This window comes from Odontesthes bonariensis, chromosome 9 (genome assembly GCF_027942865.1).
Source record: "Odontesthes bonariensis isolate fOdoBon6 chromosome 9, fOdoBon6.hap1, whole genome shotgun sequence".
Classification (NCBI taxonomy): Eukaryota; Metazoa; Chordata; class Actinopteri; order Atheriniformes; family Atherinopsidae; genus Odontesthes; species Odontesthes bonariensis.
The window spans coordinates 2091664-2107981 of NC_134514.1; the positions used below are offsets into that span (position 1 = coordinate 2091664).

The 16318-nt window shown below is 42.7% G+C and overlaps 1 protein-coding gene across 3 annotated transcripts in view; it reads right to left on the bottom strand.

Annotated features, from left to right (window-relative positions):
* The window catches only part of LOC142387960 (fibroblast growth factor 12-like), a 62591-nt gene that overhangs the window by 13628 nt on the left and 32645 nt on the right, over positions 1 to 16318 (bottom strand). For 2 of the 3 annotated variants that reach the window (XM_075472745.1, XM_075472744.1), the window contains exon 2: positions 128 to 238. In XM_075472745.1, coding sequence (XP_075328860.1) covers positions 128 to 238 — 111 coding nt within the window. Of the gene's footprint in view, positions 1 to 127; positions 239 to 6184; positions 7047 to 16318 lie in introns of those variants that run through there. The other variant, XM_075472743.1, reaches the window with a different exon arrangement.

Here is a 16318-nt window from a genome sequence, read left to right on the forward strand (position 1 = left end):
CTGTTTTTATGGAGAAATATAAAGAAATTAGATCTGATCAGGACTCTTTACTCTGTCTGAAAATGAGGGGAAGTGCAGCGGGTTTGAATGAAGCTGCTGTAACATTTGAAGCGTTTGTGTGACTCACTGTAGTCGCTGTTCTCGTCTTTGCATCCACTGATGGCTCCGTCCGGCTGCATCTGCAGGAAGAAGCCCTGCTCACTGAAGAGGCGCGTCACGATGCCCTTCAGCTCCGGCTCTGCAACACAAACACACGGACGTGAGGCCGGTTTCCCTGCAGCTGACCGACGCCATCAAACCCCGCCTCCCCTCCTATAGGTGTTTCTGTGGGAGTCTAAAGCGTCTTCAGTCTAAATACAGTCAGGAAAATCAGTCGGAAACCCTTTTTTTTATGAAACTACAATGTGTGAAACAGGGCCGGGTTTTGCTATGGGCAATGTGGGCGACCGCCCAGGGCGCACAAGCGCCACACAACACAACCTGCTTCCAGTCCAAATGAACTGTATTTCATTCCTAAAATTAACATAGACCCATATACCTTCATGTAATTAACTGGGTTATGTGAAAAATGTAAAAAAAAAATGTGAAAAATCTACGTAAATTTGTTTATGTGACATGACTCCGGTTGATTGACGGGTGAACGGACGGTGTTAATGGGAAAAGCAAAGGTAATAATGTGGAGTCATCATGGATCATCATCATAGTGAAAAACCAAAGAAGCCATCAGGTCAGCGGCATCAATTCAGCCAAAGCTAAGGTCATGGCAAGGTCACTACAGTCACATGACTACAGTATCAATCAATAAATATACAATAATCACCACAAAAGTCTGCTATGTAGCTTATCTGTGTGCAAATGCAGTCTCACTCACATAGCCGCTAGCATAACAATGGACTCGTCTCCATCTCCCTGTTAGCATTAGCATTAGCATTAGCATTAGCGGTGGAGGTGCTGAAGTGGACAGCCTCGCTAACAGCCTGAATCCCGCCTTCACTACCCGGTCCTCCTTCCTCCCCCGCTGGGGCAACATTGGACCCATTTTTTTGGTGATAAATAAATCTAAAGTTTTCTGTTTCCTTTTCATATTTTACATTAATTAGCAAACAAAAAATCCAGCTAATAACATCAGCTTTGACCTCCAGGCTCCGTCATCTCGTGGAAGGGGGGGAGGGGGGGGGGGATACCACATTTCAAAAGGGAAGATGATACTTAGATCAATTGATTGTGTTGTTCAGAATTTCATTTGTAGTTCATTTATATGTATTAAATAATAGAATAATCAATACAAATTGACACTAATTCCATAAATGAATTTTTTTTTTAAAAGAAAAAAAGAAAAACGAACATTTACATTTTCCCCTGGAGCCAAGGTGTGGCAGCTGCCGTACCCAGTTGATGCCCATGAATCAGGTGCCCAGTTTACAAAGAGAAGAAGAGGAGAAACGGGCAGAAGATAAAGGGATGCAGATTTCTATCAGTGACATAGGCTATAGGCTATAGGCTATCTGTTAGCCTCTTGCTAATATGTTGCTATTAGCCACGACTGTATTTTTTTTAGATTCTAGAATTAGAATTGAGGCATCATGTCATGCAGCTAATTTCACCCAAAGGCAACCTGGTCTGGTTTGTGTTTGCAACACAACAAGAAGCCCAGACTGTGGATTTGCAAGGGATGGTTCACCCAGGGCGTAGATCTAGCTAGGTCCGCTGCTGGTGTGAAACACCATACTGTATCCCTGCACAGTTTGTGGTTAAAATGGCTTCTTTTAGTCCATAAACAGCCATCAGAGCAAAGCCCCGAGGCCACAGGTCACATATGGGCTGGATTCCTCCTGCGTGACTCAGCTGAAGGATGTAAACATGCTGCAGGCCGAACGCAGGAAGCGAAGCTCCAGACGACAATGTGGGCCACAAGGACTCATCTCTGGCAGAAATAGACCGGAAGACGGAGAGGCTAATGTGGAGCTGGCTGCTGTGCTACTTAGCATCCGCCCGGCCTGACGGCAGGAAACACTCAGCAGAGTGTTTAACCGGGAGCTGGAGGTGTGAACTCTTTGGGTTTCAAACAAATGACAACAAGGTTCCACCTGCAGAACCTCGTGTGTCATCGTTTCCTCTGTATTTCTGCCTTTAAAGGAAACTTCCAAACCCGTTAACTGTAGAATAACCTCCCTGTGATTCTTTAATAGTTACTTTACCCTTTAAAATCTGACCTTTGCCTCCACACAATGATAAACCTGTATATTTATCTAATTAAAGCGGCTTTAAAAGACTTCCACATGGGCCTCTTCTCCGCTGAGAGCTATATTTATGAGTGTGTGACACAGCGTTTGGGGGGGAGCTGTGAGTTCTCACATCTGTGTGGAGGCAAACACCTCATCACAAGCTGAGACGTGATGAAGCAAACAGAGCTGTGAAGCTGGGCGTCATGCAGCAGGTCCGTCACATTCCAGCCCGATCAGAGCAGCACACTCTGCTCTCTGATTGGGGACAGTCCCTGCTAACGCTAATGCTAACACTAATGCTAACGGTAATGCTAACTCTTTCATTTACAGACGTTTGGGACACGACTGACTCTGTTCCTCTGACTCTGGTTAACACACCTCTCACATTTCCAGCTGCTTATGTGCAACTGGGGCTGTAGCGATACACTGAACTCACGATACGATGCGATACGATGCGATACGATGCGATTCGATGCGATGTGATACGATACAATTCGATTCGATACGATGCGACACAATTCGATACGATACGATGCGATGCGATACGATACGATACGACACGATTCGATACGATACGATACGATTCGATACGATACGATACGATTCGATACAATACGATACGATTCGATACAATACGATGCGATACGATTCGATACGATGCGATACGATTCGATACGATACGATGCGATATGATTCGACACGATACGAGTCGACACGATATGATTCTACACAATACGATTTGATTCGATTCGATACGATTCAATACAATTCTATACGATTCGATACGATACGATACAATTCGATTCGATACGATTCGATACGATTCATTACGATTCGTTACAATTCGATACGACACGATTCGACACGATTCGATACGATACAATTCGATACGATTCGATATGACACGATACGATATGATTCGATACACTAATCTCCCAATACGATATGATTCGATACGATTTGATACGATTCGACTCGATTTGATTCAATTTGACACGATACGATTCGATTCGATACAATTTGATACGACACGATTCGATACACTAATCTCACAATACGATACGATTCGATAGGATTTGATAGGATTTGATTCGATTCAATACGATTCGATACGATTCGATGCAATTTGATACGATTCGATTCAATTCAATACGATTCGATACGATTTCGATACGATTTGATACGATTCGATTTGATACGATTCGATTCGATATGATTTGATATGATTCGATACGATTCGATGCGATTCGATGCAATTCGATGCGATTCAATACGATTCGATACAATTTGATATGATACGATTTGATACACTAATCTCACAATACGATACGATACGATTCGATACACTAATCTCACAATACGATACGATACGATTCGATGCGATACGATACAATTCGATTCAATACGATATGCTGATTGGTCGGTGGTCCGAGCTTTGAGCCGGAAGGACAACACCGCCAGACAAACAGAAACAAACGAACATGTCACAAACGTGAGAGCTGTACACTTTATACAATATTTTTATTCACTAATTTATCACTGTTTTGTATAATGTGACCCCCTGGCATTGTATTGTATTATGCTTCACAGCTAACGCTCCCCGGCTAACGCTCCTTAGCCAACGCTCCGCAGCTAACGCTAAAAGCAACGAAGAAAGCAGCCGTGAGAGCAGAAAAACTTTTCTGTTGTGTCACTTTTACATCAGACAGAAGATGTAACGACACGTAACTGTGAAGTAGTTTGTTGGAAAAATATTGGGACTAGGAATTAATTTACACGATAAAATGTATTTTATCATGGAGAACTCGCAGCTATGGGACAGATTAGTGCTGCACGATTCTAAGTTATGATCAGCATTATTTTGATCAGTACTGACAACATATTATATCCCCTGTGAACAGAACTGCAGCTGATGACGCTCACCAGTAAATTAATCTTTAAGTCAAACCCGTCTCTGCGATGCAAAGAGTGAAGGAGCTGATGGAGCAGAAGAGCTCCTTTAAGAAGCCGTCAGTTGTTTTGCCAAAAAAACAGGAAGCGGGGTGGGCATCGACTCACACGGCTCATAAATGTGTAAACGTCGAGCACGACGCTTCTGGGACGACGGCGATTTCATCAGCTCCACTGCGGGTCAACTTTTATCTGGATGCTAAAAGGTTTTTCTTTAAGACGTGGAAGGTCTCCAGAGGGAAGCGCAGGAGTTACACTCGGCCTTTTTCTTTCCTGAAAGCATCAAATATTTAACATCACGGAGGAAAATTATGCAACGCTTAGTACAACTGCTGCCTGTGTTGAGTTTCTGCTGCCTGTGTGGAGCCGGATCCTTCTGGGGAACCTGCAGCAAACACATGGAGGCAGTTCGATTGACTCGAACCTGAAACCTGGCTCCGAGCAAAGATTCAGGAACACGTTCATCCTGCTGATTTACAGCCATAAAAACACTAAACTTCACCGTTGAGATGTTCAGGGAAACATGTCAGAAGTTTGTTGTTTTGTGGAGAAGAAACTTCAAACCTGCCTTCATCAGACACTGCCTTTAAAGCACCTTCAGTGTCTGACACTGACGGACATCCTGAGAGTCGATCGTACAGTTTGAGTCTGACTTCTGGGGTCCAGAAACCGTGAAACCACCCCAGCTCTGGCTGTGTTCCAAACCGCATACTTCTCCTACTACTCCTACTAACTTTTTGAGTTAGTATGCGAGTTTGAGTAAGCGAGAAGTTTCCGGATGCATACTAGATTCTCCGAAATGTTGGGTATGTATCATGAGGTCACTACTCATGATGCATCGTTCCATTAGCATCTGCTGCTAACGTGCTAAGTGTCCCCGCTGAAAACAGCCCGATAACTCAGAGGGCCGCTGTGCTAAACCAACAAATATTTCAATCTTAAGTCTCAAACAGCTCAATAAGACCTTGTGAAATTGTGCCAAATTGTTAGAAAAAGAGCATAAAAGGGCAGAAAATGTCACCTTTAAAAGAATCTGACCACAAGATAAAGGCTGTGTTCCAAACCGCATACTACTCCTACTACTCCTACTAACGTTTTGAGTTAGTATGCGAGTTTGAGTAAGCGAGAAGTTCCCGGATGCATACTAGATTCTCCTAAATGTTGGGTATGCATCATGAGGTTACTACTCATACTCAAACTACCCAAGATGCAACGTAACGTGACGTCGCCGATCGTCATTTCCTGTCAAAACGGCAGTTTCAAGCTAGCTACAACGAGGGTAGGTTCACTTCCTGTTTTCAAAACAAAAGCACCAATTGTATGGTAATGGCTTTCCCTATGATAAAAGGCAACGGGTATTTTATTTTGTGAAAATAACAGGAAGTGCGTTAGCTCACTGCGGCTAGCTTTAGTAGCGCCGAATTCGTGGGAACTAAATTGTAAACAGCCGGTATTTTGTCAGGTTTTCAACACGTTGGGGATCTAAACGACTACTTTCTCACCTGAAAATGTTTCAAATGTTGCTAAAGTTTACAGAGTTTAGAGCTTAAGGGAAATCAGCTTCAGGCCGGCTGATTTCAGCTCGGGCAGGAGCGCAATGCATTGTGGGTAAACACTCTGCATACTGTCTGATCGATGAGTATGTAGTATGCAGTATGTAGTATGTAAGTATGCGGTTTAGAACACAGCCTATATCTGCACCGGTACTGAAACATTCCTGATAAACCAAAGCACAACCAGAACAAACCTTCGGGGAACATTTCTAAATGTTCCTGAAAGGTTCTGGGAACCAACATCTGATTCCAGCTGTGTGTGCTGTCAGGCTGATGGTGTCAGGTGGTGTTCAGCAGGAACAGCTGATCCATCATGTGATCTGTTGGCCAGTTATTCATCTGTTTCCATCTCAGAGCATGGAGACGCTCTTCTTCTGTTTTCTCTCCGTGTTTTTCATGCTTAGAGAGCAGCAGGTTCCTGGAAGGATCTCCTGTTTGCAGACACTGTGAACCCACCTGGTTTCCTGCGGACGGGCCTTTTCTTGCCGCTGCAGAAGCGAATTTTGCTGAAGACGCTGAAGATGTGCCTGTCGCACAGCGACCGCGGGTCTTTGGTGGGGCTCGAGCGCCTCTTGCTGGTGGCGACCTTGTCGTTGTTGGACTCGCGGGCCTGGCGCCTCTGTCGGATCAGGGAGCTGGCGATGGCCGCCGCCATCCCCCCGAGGAACGAGCTTAGAGTCTGAAGACGATCGCCTCTCAGTCCAGAACGGGCAACATGGCGGTTAGAGAGCGGCCGATCCCCGAGTGTCCGAACTCAGAGGAAACGTTCGATGGAGGTGCGTTGGCTTAAACCCGATCCATCGTTAGAACAACAAAACGCCTCAATCCGCTGACTCAAAGCAAAGCAGAGGGATCCTTAAACTCACCGAGACTTTAGGACTCATTCCGGTCCGACAGACGGAAACAGATCGAAGCTTTCAGGACTGAAACCGTCACATCTTACAGCTTCAGATCTGATGATTAAAACACCAAACAGGCAGAAAAGATGGATCCCACAGCTCAGAATCATCCGCAGTTCCGTTAAAATGTACCAGAAAAGTAAGTCATCAAAGTTTGGTCCGACGGCAGAGAAGTTCCAGCCGGTTTCCAGATGTTCTGCACCCCCGGCTGGCAGAACATCTGGAGGGAAGCCTGCTGGGGAACCGGTCCGCTCAGCTCTCAGACCTCCGGTGGAAGCACATGGCTGCCGACCCGGTGGATCCAGAGAGGGACGAAGCCGTCCTGCGGCGTCTCCTCGTCTCCATCTTCAAACGTTTGTCGACTCTCAGAGACGCGTTGAGGCTTTCAGGAACGATCCGACGCTCAGAGAGGATCCAGCTGACTGTATTCTGCTGTTTTACTCCACTTTGTTCTCCCCGATCCGCTCCTCCTCCTCCTCCTCCTCCTCCTCCTCCTCCTCCTCCTCCTCCTCCTCCTCTTCCTCCTCCTCCTCTCAGGCTGAGAGCTGCTGAATGTGAGCAGAGGCTGAGCGGCGAGCAGAAAGAGAGCAGCCGTCAGAGAGAGAGCGATGGAGGGATGGAGGAGGAGGTGGAGGTGTGGAAGGAGCTCCTAAAAATATTCTGCCTGATGTTTCATGTTGCTCCCACATCAGACCACTCTGCCGGCGCTGCATCCTCCCGACTCACACAAACGCACCGCAGGACGGCCGCTGGATGCTGAGATGTTCGATCCCTCGGTGCTTCGACCCAAAATCCAGATCATCCTGGAGATGCTGTTAGTTCAGTTTCCCTGATCCGAACATGAGAAACACTGGCCAAAATCAGCCGGCCTGAAGCTGATTTCTCTTAAGCTCTAAACTCTGTAAACTTTAGCAACATTTGAAACATTTTCAGGCGAGAAAGTAGTCGTTTTTTCTTTGTTAAGCCACTTAACTCTGAGCTGTGAACCATTCAGGCAGGAAAAAGGCTCCTAACTCAAGGGATGAACCAGTGTTGTGTCCACACAGAACAGACAACTTAGCAAAGAAGCCGTTTTAAACTGGATCTTTAGGCACTTTGTTCCCAGCAGCCTGTCACAGAGACACATCATTTGTTCCCATTTCTTTAGCTGCATCTGTGAAAAACAGCTTCATAGTTTCAACTTTTTTTGTACATTTACGTTTAAACTGCTTTCAGTTACCAAAAGAGTCAAATTAATATTAGAAATTCAGTTTAAAAAAAATCCTAATCCTAAAATAATGAACGTTATCACGTCTAAAAGTAGAAAAGTAGGGAAAAAACAGACAATAATAAGAATTATATGTTATTCAACATCAAGAAAAAGTAAATAAGATTAATTTTAAAGCTTAAAAAAGGAATACAAGATATAATCCAATGACAAGTTATGGAACAATTAATATAAATTAAATGATTAAACTGTTTTATTCCACCAGAAATGAATAATCTAGAAGCTCTTTGTGGGTTTTAGACTGCTTTTAGACGGCTCCATGGAAGGGTGCCATAAAGCATAACTCAGCCACAAAGCATAACACAGACCTCATTCAAAGTTTATATGTGACAGGAGACTCTCGGCTTTAACTGAACCAAAGGGTTTGTTGATACATTATACAGCTTTGACACAACGGCAGTTTATGTTTTAGGAAGACTACATCTCAGCCGAGGTGTCTCTCCCACTCAGTTTCTCACTCTAAATTCGATACTGCACCAATTCCTCGAACAAATGTCTCTCATGTCCAAAATATCTGCCCGATCTGGACAAATTTTTACTTCAAAACGTAGGCATTTTTGTCCTCTTTCACCCAAAGTCACACTTATTGAGCTCTGCCACATAGATTTCTTACAAATTGCCTCTGAGCGCAGAGGTCGCCTCTCCATTTCCATTATAAAGGCCTAAAGTCATCAAATTCAGGTGAAAAAGTTATTTTAAAACTGCCATAAAAAACGAGCCACGCATAGTAGCCAAATGAAAATTACACCGCTGGCTTCTGCCGTCTCTTGGGGCACTGACGGTTCAAGAATTATTCGGATACGACTTTTACTTTTCGAACAGCGACCGTTTGTTCGAGACAGTCGAGTGCAGTCAAAATTATAGTGTAATTTTAAGAAGCCATAGTGAGCGTACATGTCAGAGACACAGACGAGCCGCACCTGCTCCTGTTACCGGGGCAACGCCTTGTTAGCCTGCTCTGTTCTGATTTTCCAAATTCCAAAGAAGAGCTTTGGGATGTCCTTCAAGAAGCCTGGAGAACTATTCCTGAAGACTCCTTAAAGAAAGGACAGAAAGCTCGAGAGGGTTCAGGCTGTGCTGGAGGAGAAAGAAGCTCAGAGCAGATATTCACTTTAAAGCTGCTCAGAACTGAACTAACTCTGGTTCTGCCTCAGATTCTGGGTTTATGTTCATGTTGGAACATGTTTCAGTGAATCTCTGCAGCTGTTACCATGGAAACATCTGCAGATATTCACTTTAAAGCTGCTCAGAACTGAACTAACTCTGGTTCTGACTCAGATTCTGGGTTAAAATATTTAATCTAATTAATCACATGATTTCCCTGATTAATCACGATTAATCGCATTTGTACACAGAATCCAAAAATGAATCCAAAAGTAGTGTATCACGCATCGGACGGCCCTGTGTTGCGTGTTGTTCCCCCTCTCTCGGCCCCCTGCTTCCTGTCTCTCTGAACTTTCCTATCCAATAAAGGCACAATAGCCCTAAAAAATGTATTTATTTTTTAATAAAAAATATATATATATATAATAATAATTTTGAAAAAAACCTGCGTTAATGCGCGATAAAATATTTGTCGGCGTTAAATATTTAATGCATTAACGCGATAATAACGAGTTAACTCGCCCTGCGCTAATCAAAACAATAGAAAAAAACTTATTTCTACCTCAAGTTCGCCACCTTTCCTGTTCTTAAACTGAACCAAATATTAAAGGTTAGTTTCTTCAGATCTGACCGTTCGGAAGCTCTTTAAAACCAATCTTAAGCTCAGTAATGCCTCCTCTGATTTCCAGTTTCCAGCCATGTTTTTCCTCAAACAAGGGTCCGTGTAAAGCCTCATTAAAATGAAGCAGTTTGGAGTTCGGAGTCTTTCTGCTGCGCTGCACACACTCCTCTCATTAGAGGCCGTGAAATCGACTGCAGGGTTACATAAAAGCGTTCTCACGCCTGCTGCAGTTCACATGAACATGTTGTCAGGGATGAGGGAGCATGTGATCTGCTCTGAGAGGGAAAACACTGTAGGAACCGACATGATCTGACACTCAGCCACGCTGCTGCCGCCTCAGAGCACCGAGGATTCATTCATCTCCTCACATCTGATCTCACTGCTGCAGGTGGGACCAGAAGTCCACAGAAAACCAGAACCCAGAACCCAGATCTGCCGGAACTGACTCCGACGCCCTTTAATCTTTGAGGGAAATGTGAAAAACATCAGATTTTTCCTAAAAAAGATCCCAGATCCTGTGTTTACGCAGCTCTTAGTGAGGCTTTTTAATGCAACAAGCAGCTGTTGAACCTCTGATTTGATGATTCGAGGCGTTCATTTCCCAGAGCTCCCGTCTTTCAGCCCCCTGTGGCCGAGCTGTGATTGGCTGCTGATGGTGTGAAAGGCGACACGTGGAGCGCGGTCTTTGTGAGTGGACACACCGATTAGCTGTGAAGAGCTCGTTACACAACCCAATTATCAGCTGTATAAAGGATGAGTCACCCACAACAAACATGGAGTCATCATTATCATCATCATCATTATCATCATCATCATCATCATCATCGCAGCGAGTGAGTAACAGAAAGAGCTAACCATCAATGAACCAACAGGTTTTATTCTCTGTGGGAATAAAACATGCTGCTTGATGGTTTGCTGCATGTTTAAAGACTTAATAACCTTTGTAAATGTCAGCTCTGCTAGCTGTTAGCTAGCCAGCTAGCCAGGCTGTGTTCAAAACCGCATTCTACATACTACATACTTGCATACTGCATACTCATCGATCAGACAGTATGCAGAGCGTTTACCCACAATGCATTTCGCTCCTGCCCGAGCCGAAATCAGCCGGCCTGAAGCTGATTTCTCTTAAGCTCTAAACTCTGTAAACTTTAGCAACATTTGAAACATTTTCAGGTGAGAAAGTAGTCGTTTAGATCCCCAACGTGTTGAAAACCTGACAAAATACCGGCTGTTTACAATTTTGTTCCCACGAATTCGGCGCTACTAAAGCTAGCCGCAGTGAGCTAACGCACTTCCTGTTATTTTCACAAAATAAAATACCCGTTGCCTTTTATCATAGGGAAAGCCATTACCATACAATTGGTGCTTTTGTTTTGAAAACAGGAAGTGAACCTACCCTCGTTGTAGCTAGCTTGAAACTGCCGTTTTGACAGGAAATGACGTCACGTTACGTTGCATCTTGGGTAGTTTGAGTATGAGTAGTAACCTCATGATGCATACCCAACATTTCGGAGAATCAAGTATGCATCCGGGAACTTACTCAAACTAGCATACTCAAAAAGTTAGTAGGAGTAGTAGGAGAAGTATGCGGTTTTGAACACAGCTGTTAGCTAGCACAGCTAGCCAGTCCATGACTTAGTTCGACCAGGGAACTCATAAATTCATGCAGTTACTTCCCCAGAAGCTCCTCAATGCAAACACCGTCAGAATGTAAACAAGTTTTTCATGGAAATGATGTGCTCCGACTCGATAGCAATTTATTGTACGACATTTTCCGAATTTTCAAAAAACAAAACGTGAAACAGTTCTCCACTTTGGAGCCCAGTAGCTCAGCCAGACTTCACCGTAAAAACATTAAAAGTTTAAATGGAATCACAGAAAATTTTACTGACTGAATCTGTATTTATGTTTTTTTTTTATGGTTTTCACACAATTGCAGTTTAAGTTTCAGAATTTTGGGAGATTTCTTTATTTAAATGTTTAGTTAAGGTGTGGTGAGGTCATACTCTTAAACTTTTGGTTTTAAACTTCTGTCATTTTTACTTTTACTGTTCTTAACGTACGGTTTATACATCAAAATATAGTCAAATGTTTGTCCACTTTCACCCGAGGTCACTTCCGCAGAGTGTGCCCACCAAAACTCCAACCGACATGTTATATTTGAGCCCTGAGTTTTCTCTCAGATGTAGAGGTGAGGGGTCTCTTCAACCGGCCATAAAAACTAAATTGTAGACAGTAGAGCCATAAGAAAAACTTTTGTGTGTTCTGTATAAGTTTCTGTAACTTATGATTAAAGATTATTTAAATACAACTTATAGTTTTCACACAGTGAGTGTTTGTTAGAGGCTCTATCTCCTGTCTGCCTCGGTCTGCTCAACAGAGGGGCGCTCCACTCCCCCCCTGCTCCTTGAAAAAGGCGGGAATCACCACAGCAACCAATGACTCAGTGAAATATTCCATCATGTCCGCCCCTGTAGGCCCTGTGTCATCTCTGATCAGATCTTTTGTAGAATTCAGGATTCAAAGCTCAAAAGAGAAAATACTGTACAGTGTGTCCATTGTAAAAGCCAGTTAGCTTAGCATGATAGCACAACGTCAATGCTACAGCATCTCAACAGAAAGCAGCCAGTTCATATATCGAGTCCACTGAGCGGAACAAACACAAGAGAACATTTCACGTTAGCATTTTAATGGAAATCAGTCGGCTTGTTAGCTGAGAAGGAAGCTAGCAGAGAACAGTAGGAAGCTAGCAGAGAACAGAAGGATGCTAGCAGTGAACAGAAGGACGCTAGCAGAGAACAGAAGGACGCTAGCAGAGAACAGAAGGACGCTAGCAGAGAACAGAAGGAAGCTAGCAGAGAACAGAAGAAAGCTAGCAGAGAACAGAAGGACGCTAGCAGAGAACAGATGGAAGCTAGCAGAGAACAGAAGGAGGCTAGCAGAGAACAGAAGGAAGCTAGCAGAGAACAGAAGGAGGCTGATGCAACTAGTGTTTATTGTGTTGGACAAATAGTGGCTAATTTTCTTGAAATGTCCCCAGAACTACCCCGCTAGCACAAGCACACCATCATATTGTCCTAACTGGGCCTCTATCAGTCCAACCAGAATAAAAACAGCCCATTTTATCAGACATGCTGTATCTGTAACATCAGAGACTGTTGGTTAAGGTGTTAACTGCTGTTATTCTGAGTCACTGTGCTGTCTGATAACAGACAATAAAACTGGAAATAAGAGGCTTTATTAGGATTTCAGCTGCTTTAAAATACAGTTTATGAAAGCAGAGACAGCAGGAGAGAAGCTAACAGATGCTAACACAGCTGGATGTTAGCTAGAAAGCTAATAGCTGCTGTTCTATAGTCCTGTTATCAATATCAGGAGTAATGTTTATGGAAAAATACTTTGTTTTAAATAGTTATAATTGCAAACGTATTTCTTATCTTATTAATTTCTGGAATTCTCGAGTCCCTAAAAAATATTATTATGTTTTTGAAGCAACATGAACTGGTCTGACGTTGTTATAATTGAAACACGTTCATCAGGTTTCATCATCATCGCCACCAGGCCCGGCGTCTTCCTCTTCGTGTCAGTGAGCGCAACATCGTGCTGAATGTAGGCCTACTCTCCTTTCAGAAAAACCAGGTCAGTTTCTTTAATTACTGTCGTGTATTTGCGTCCTCGCACCTGCACACTGGGACTGAGGAAGCAGAGGACAAAGATAAAACATCTCCATCATTCTCTCTGATCACCACAATGTCAGTCAGACTGTCCACTTCCTCTGCTTTGGTCCACAGCAGCACCTCCAGATAACACAGTTTTCAATCCGCAGGTCAATCTGAAGACTAAATGAGCTCAAATGATCATAAAAAAACGGTTCTACACGGGTGTGAACAGCTATAACCCAGCGTCAGGCCTGTATCGGTCTGATAACGTGACATTTGTCCAGGGCTGTGTTCGAAACCGCATACTTCTCTTACTACTCCTACTAACTTTTTGAGTTAGTATGCGAGTTTGAGTATGCGAGAAGTTCCCGGATGCATACTAGATTCTCCTAAATGTTGGGTATGCATCATGAGGTTACTACTCATACTCAAACTACCCAAGATGCAACGTAACGTGACGTCGCCGATCGTCATTTCCTGTCAAAACGGCAGTTTCAAGCTAGCTACAACGAGGGTAGGTTCACTTCCTGTTTTCAAAACAAAAGCACCAATTGTATGGTACTGGCTTTCCCTATGATAAAAGGCAACGGGTATTTTATTTTGTGAAAATAACCGGAAGTGCGTTGCTCACTGCGGCTAGCTTCGTGGGAACAAAATTGTAAACAGCCGGTATTTTGTCAGGTTTTCAACACGTTGGGGATCTAAACGACTACTTTCTCACCTGAAAATGTTTCAAATGTTGCTAAAGTTTACAGAGTTTAGAGCTTAAGAGAAATCAGCTTCAGGCCGGCTGATTTCGGCTCGGGCAGGAGCGAAATGCATTGTGGGTAAACGCTCTGCATACTGTCTGATCGATGAGTATGCAGTATGTAGTATGCAGTATGCAGTATGCAGTATGCAGTATGTAGTATGTAGTATGCAGTATGCAGTATGCAGTATGTAGTATGCAGTATGCAGTATTAGTATGTAGTATGTAGTATGTAGTATGCAGTATGCAGTATGCAGTATGTAGTATGTAGTATGCAGTATGCAGTATGCAGTATGAAGTATGTAGTATGCAGTATGCAGTATGAAATATGTAGTATGTAGTATGCAGTATGCAGTATGTAGTATGCAGTATGCAGTATGCAGTATGCAGTATGAAGTATGTAGTATGTAGTATGCAGTATGCAGTATGCAGTATGAAGTATGTAGTATGCAGTATGCAGTATGCAGTATGAAATATGTAGTATGTAGTATGCAGTATGCAGTATGTAGTATGCAGTATGCAGTATGCAGTATGCAGTATGAAGTATGTAGTATGCAGTATGCAGTATGCAGTATGTAGTATGCAGTATGCAGTATGCAGTATGCAGTATGTAGTATGCAGTATGCAGTATGCAGTATGCAGTATGTAGTATGTAGTATGCAGTATGAAGTATGTAGTATGCAGTATGTAGTATGCAGTATGCAGTATGCAGTATGCAGTATGCAGTATGTAGTATGCAGTATGCAGTATGAAGTATGCAGTATGTAGTATGTAGTATGCAGTATGAAGTATGTAGTATGCAGTATGTAGTATGCAGTATGCAGTATGCAGTATGAAGTATGAAGTATGCAGTATGCAGTATGAAGTATGAAGTATGCAGTATGCAGTATGTAGTATGAAGTATGCAGTATGCAGTATGAAGTATGAAGTATGCAGTATGCAGTATGAAGTATGAAGTATGCAGTATGCAGTATGAAGTATGAAGTATGCAGTATGCAGTATGCAGTATGTAGTATGTAGTATGGAGTATGTAGTATGTAGTATGCAGTATGAAGTATGCAGTATGCAGTATGTAGTATGCAGTATGTAGTGTGCAGTATGCAGTATGAAGTATGTAGTATGCAGTATGTAGTATGCAGTATGCAGTATGAAGTATGCAGTATGCAGTATGTAAGTATGTAGTATGAAGTATGCAGTATGCAGTATGCAGTATGAAGTATGTAGTATGGAGTATGTAGTATGCAGTATGTAGTATGCAGTATGCAGTATGAAGTATGTAGTATGCAGTATGTAGTATGCAGTATGTAGTATGCAGTATGCAGTATGAAGTATGTAGTATGCAGTATGTAGTATGCAGTATGCAGTATGAAGTATGCAGTATGCAGTATGTAGTATGCAGTATGCAGTATGCAGTATGAAGTATGCAGTATGCAGTATGAAGTATGTAGTATGCAGTATGTAGTATGCAGTATGTAGTATGTAAGTATGTAGTATGAAGTATGCAGTATGCAGTATGCAGTATGCAGTATGAAGTATGCAGTATGTAGTATGTAAGTATGTAGTATGAAGTATGCAGTATGCAGTATGCAGTATGCAGTATGAAGTATGCAGTATGTAGTATGCAGTATGTAGTATGCAGTATGCAGTATGAAGTATGCAGTATGCAGTATGCAGTATGCAGTATGAAGTATGTAAGTATGTAGTATGAAGTATGCAGTATGCAGTATGCAGTATGCAGTATGAAGTATGCAGTATGTAGTATGCAGTATGTAGTATGCAGTATGAAGTATGCAGTATGCAGTATGCAGTATGCAGTATGAAGTATGTAGTATGCAGTATGTAGTATGCAGTATGCAGTATGAAGTATGCAGTATGCAGTATGCAGTATGTAGTATGCAGTATGCAGTATGCAGTATGTAGTATGTAGTATGCAGTATGCAGTATGAAGTATGTAGTATGCAGTATGCAGTATGCAGTATGTAGTATGTAGTATGCAGTATGTAGTATGTAGTATGCAGTATGAAGTATGTAGTATGCAGTATGTAGTATGCAGTATGCAGTATGAAGTATGAAGTATGCAGTATGCAGTATGAAGTATGAAGTATGCAGTATGCAGTATGCAGTATGAAGTATGTAGTATGTAGTATGTAGTATGCAGTATGCAGTATGCAGTATGCAGTATGAAGTATGTAGTATGCAGTATGCAGTATGCAGTATGAAGTATGTAGTATGTAGTATGCAGTATGTAGTATGTAGTATGTAGTATTCAGTATGAAGTATGAAGTATGCAG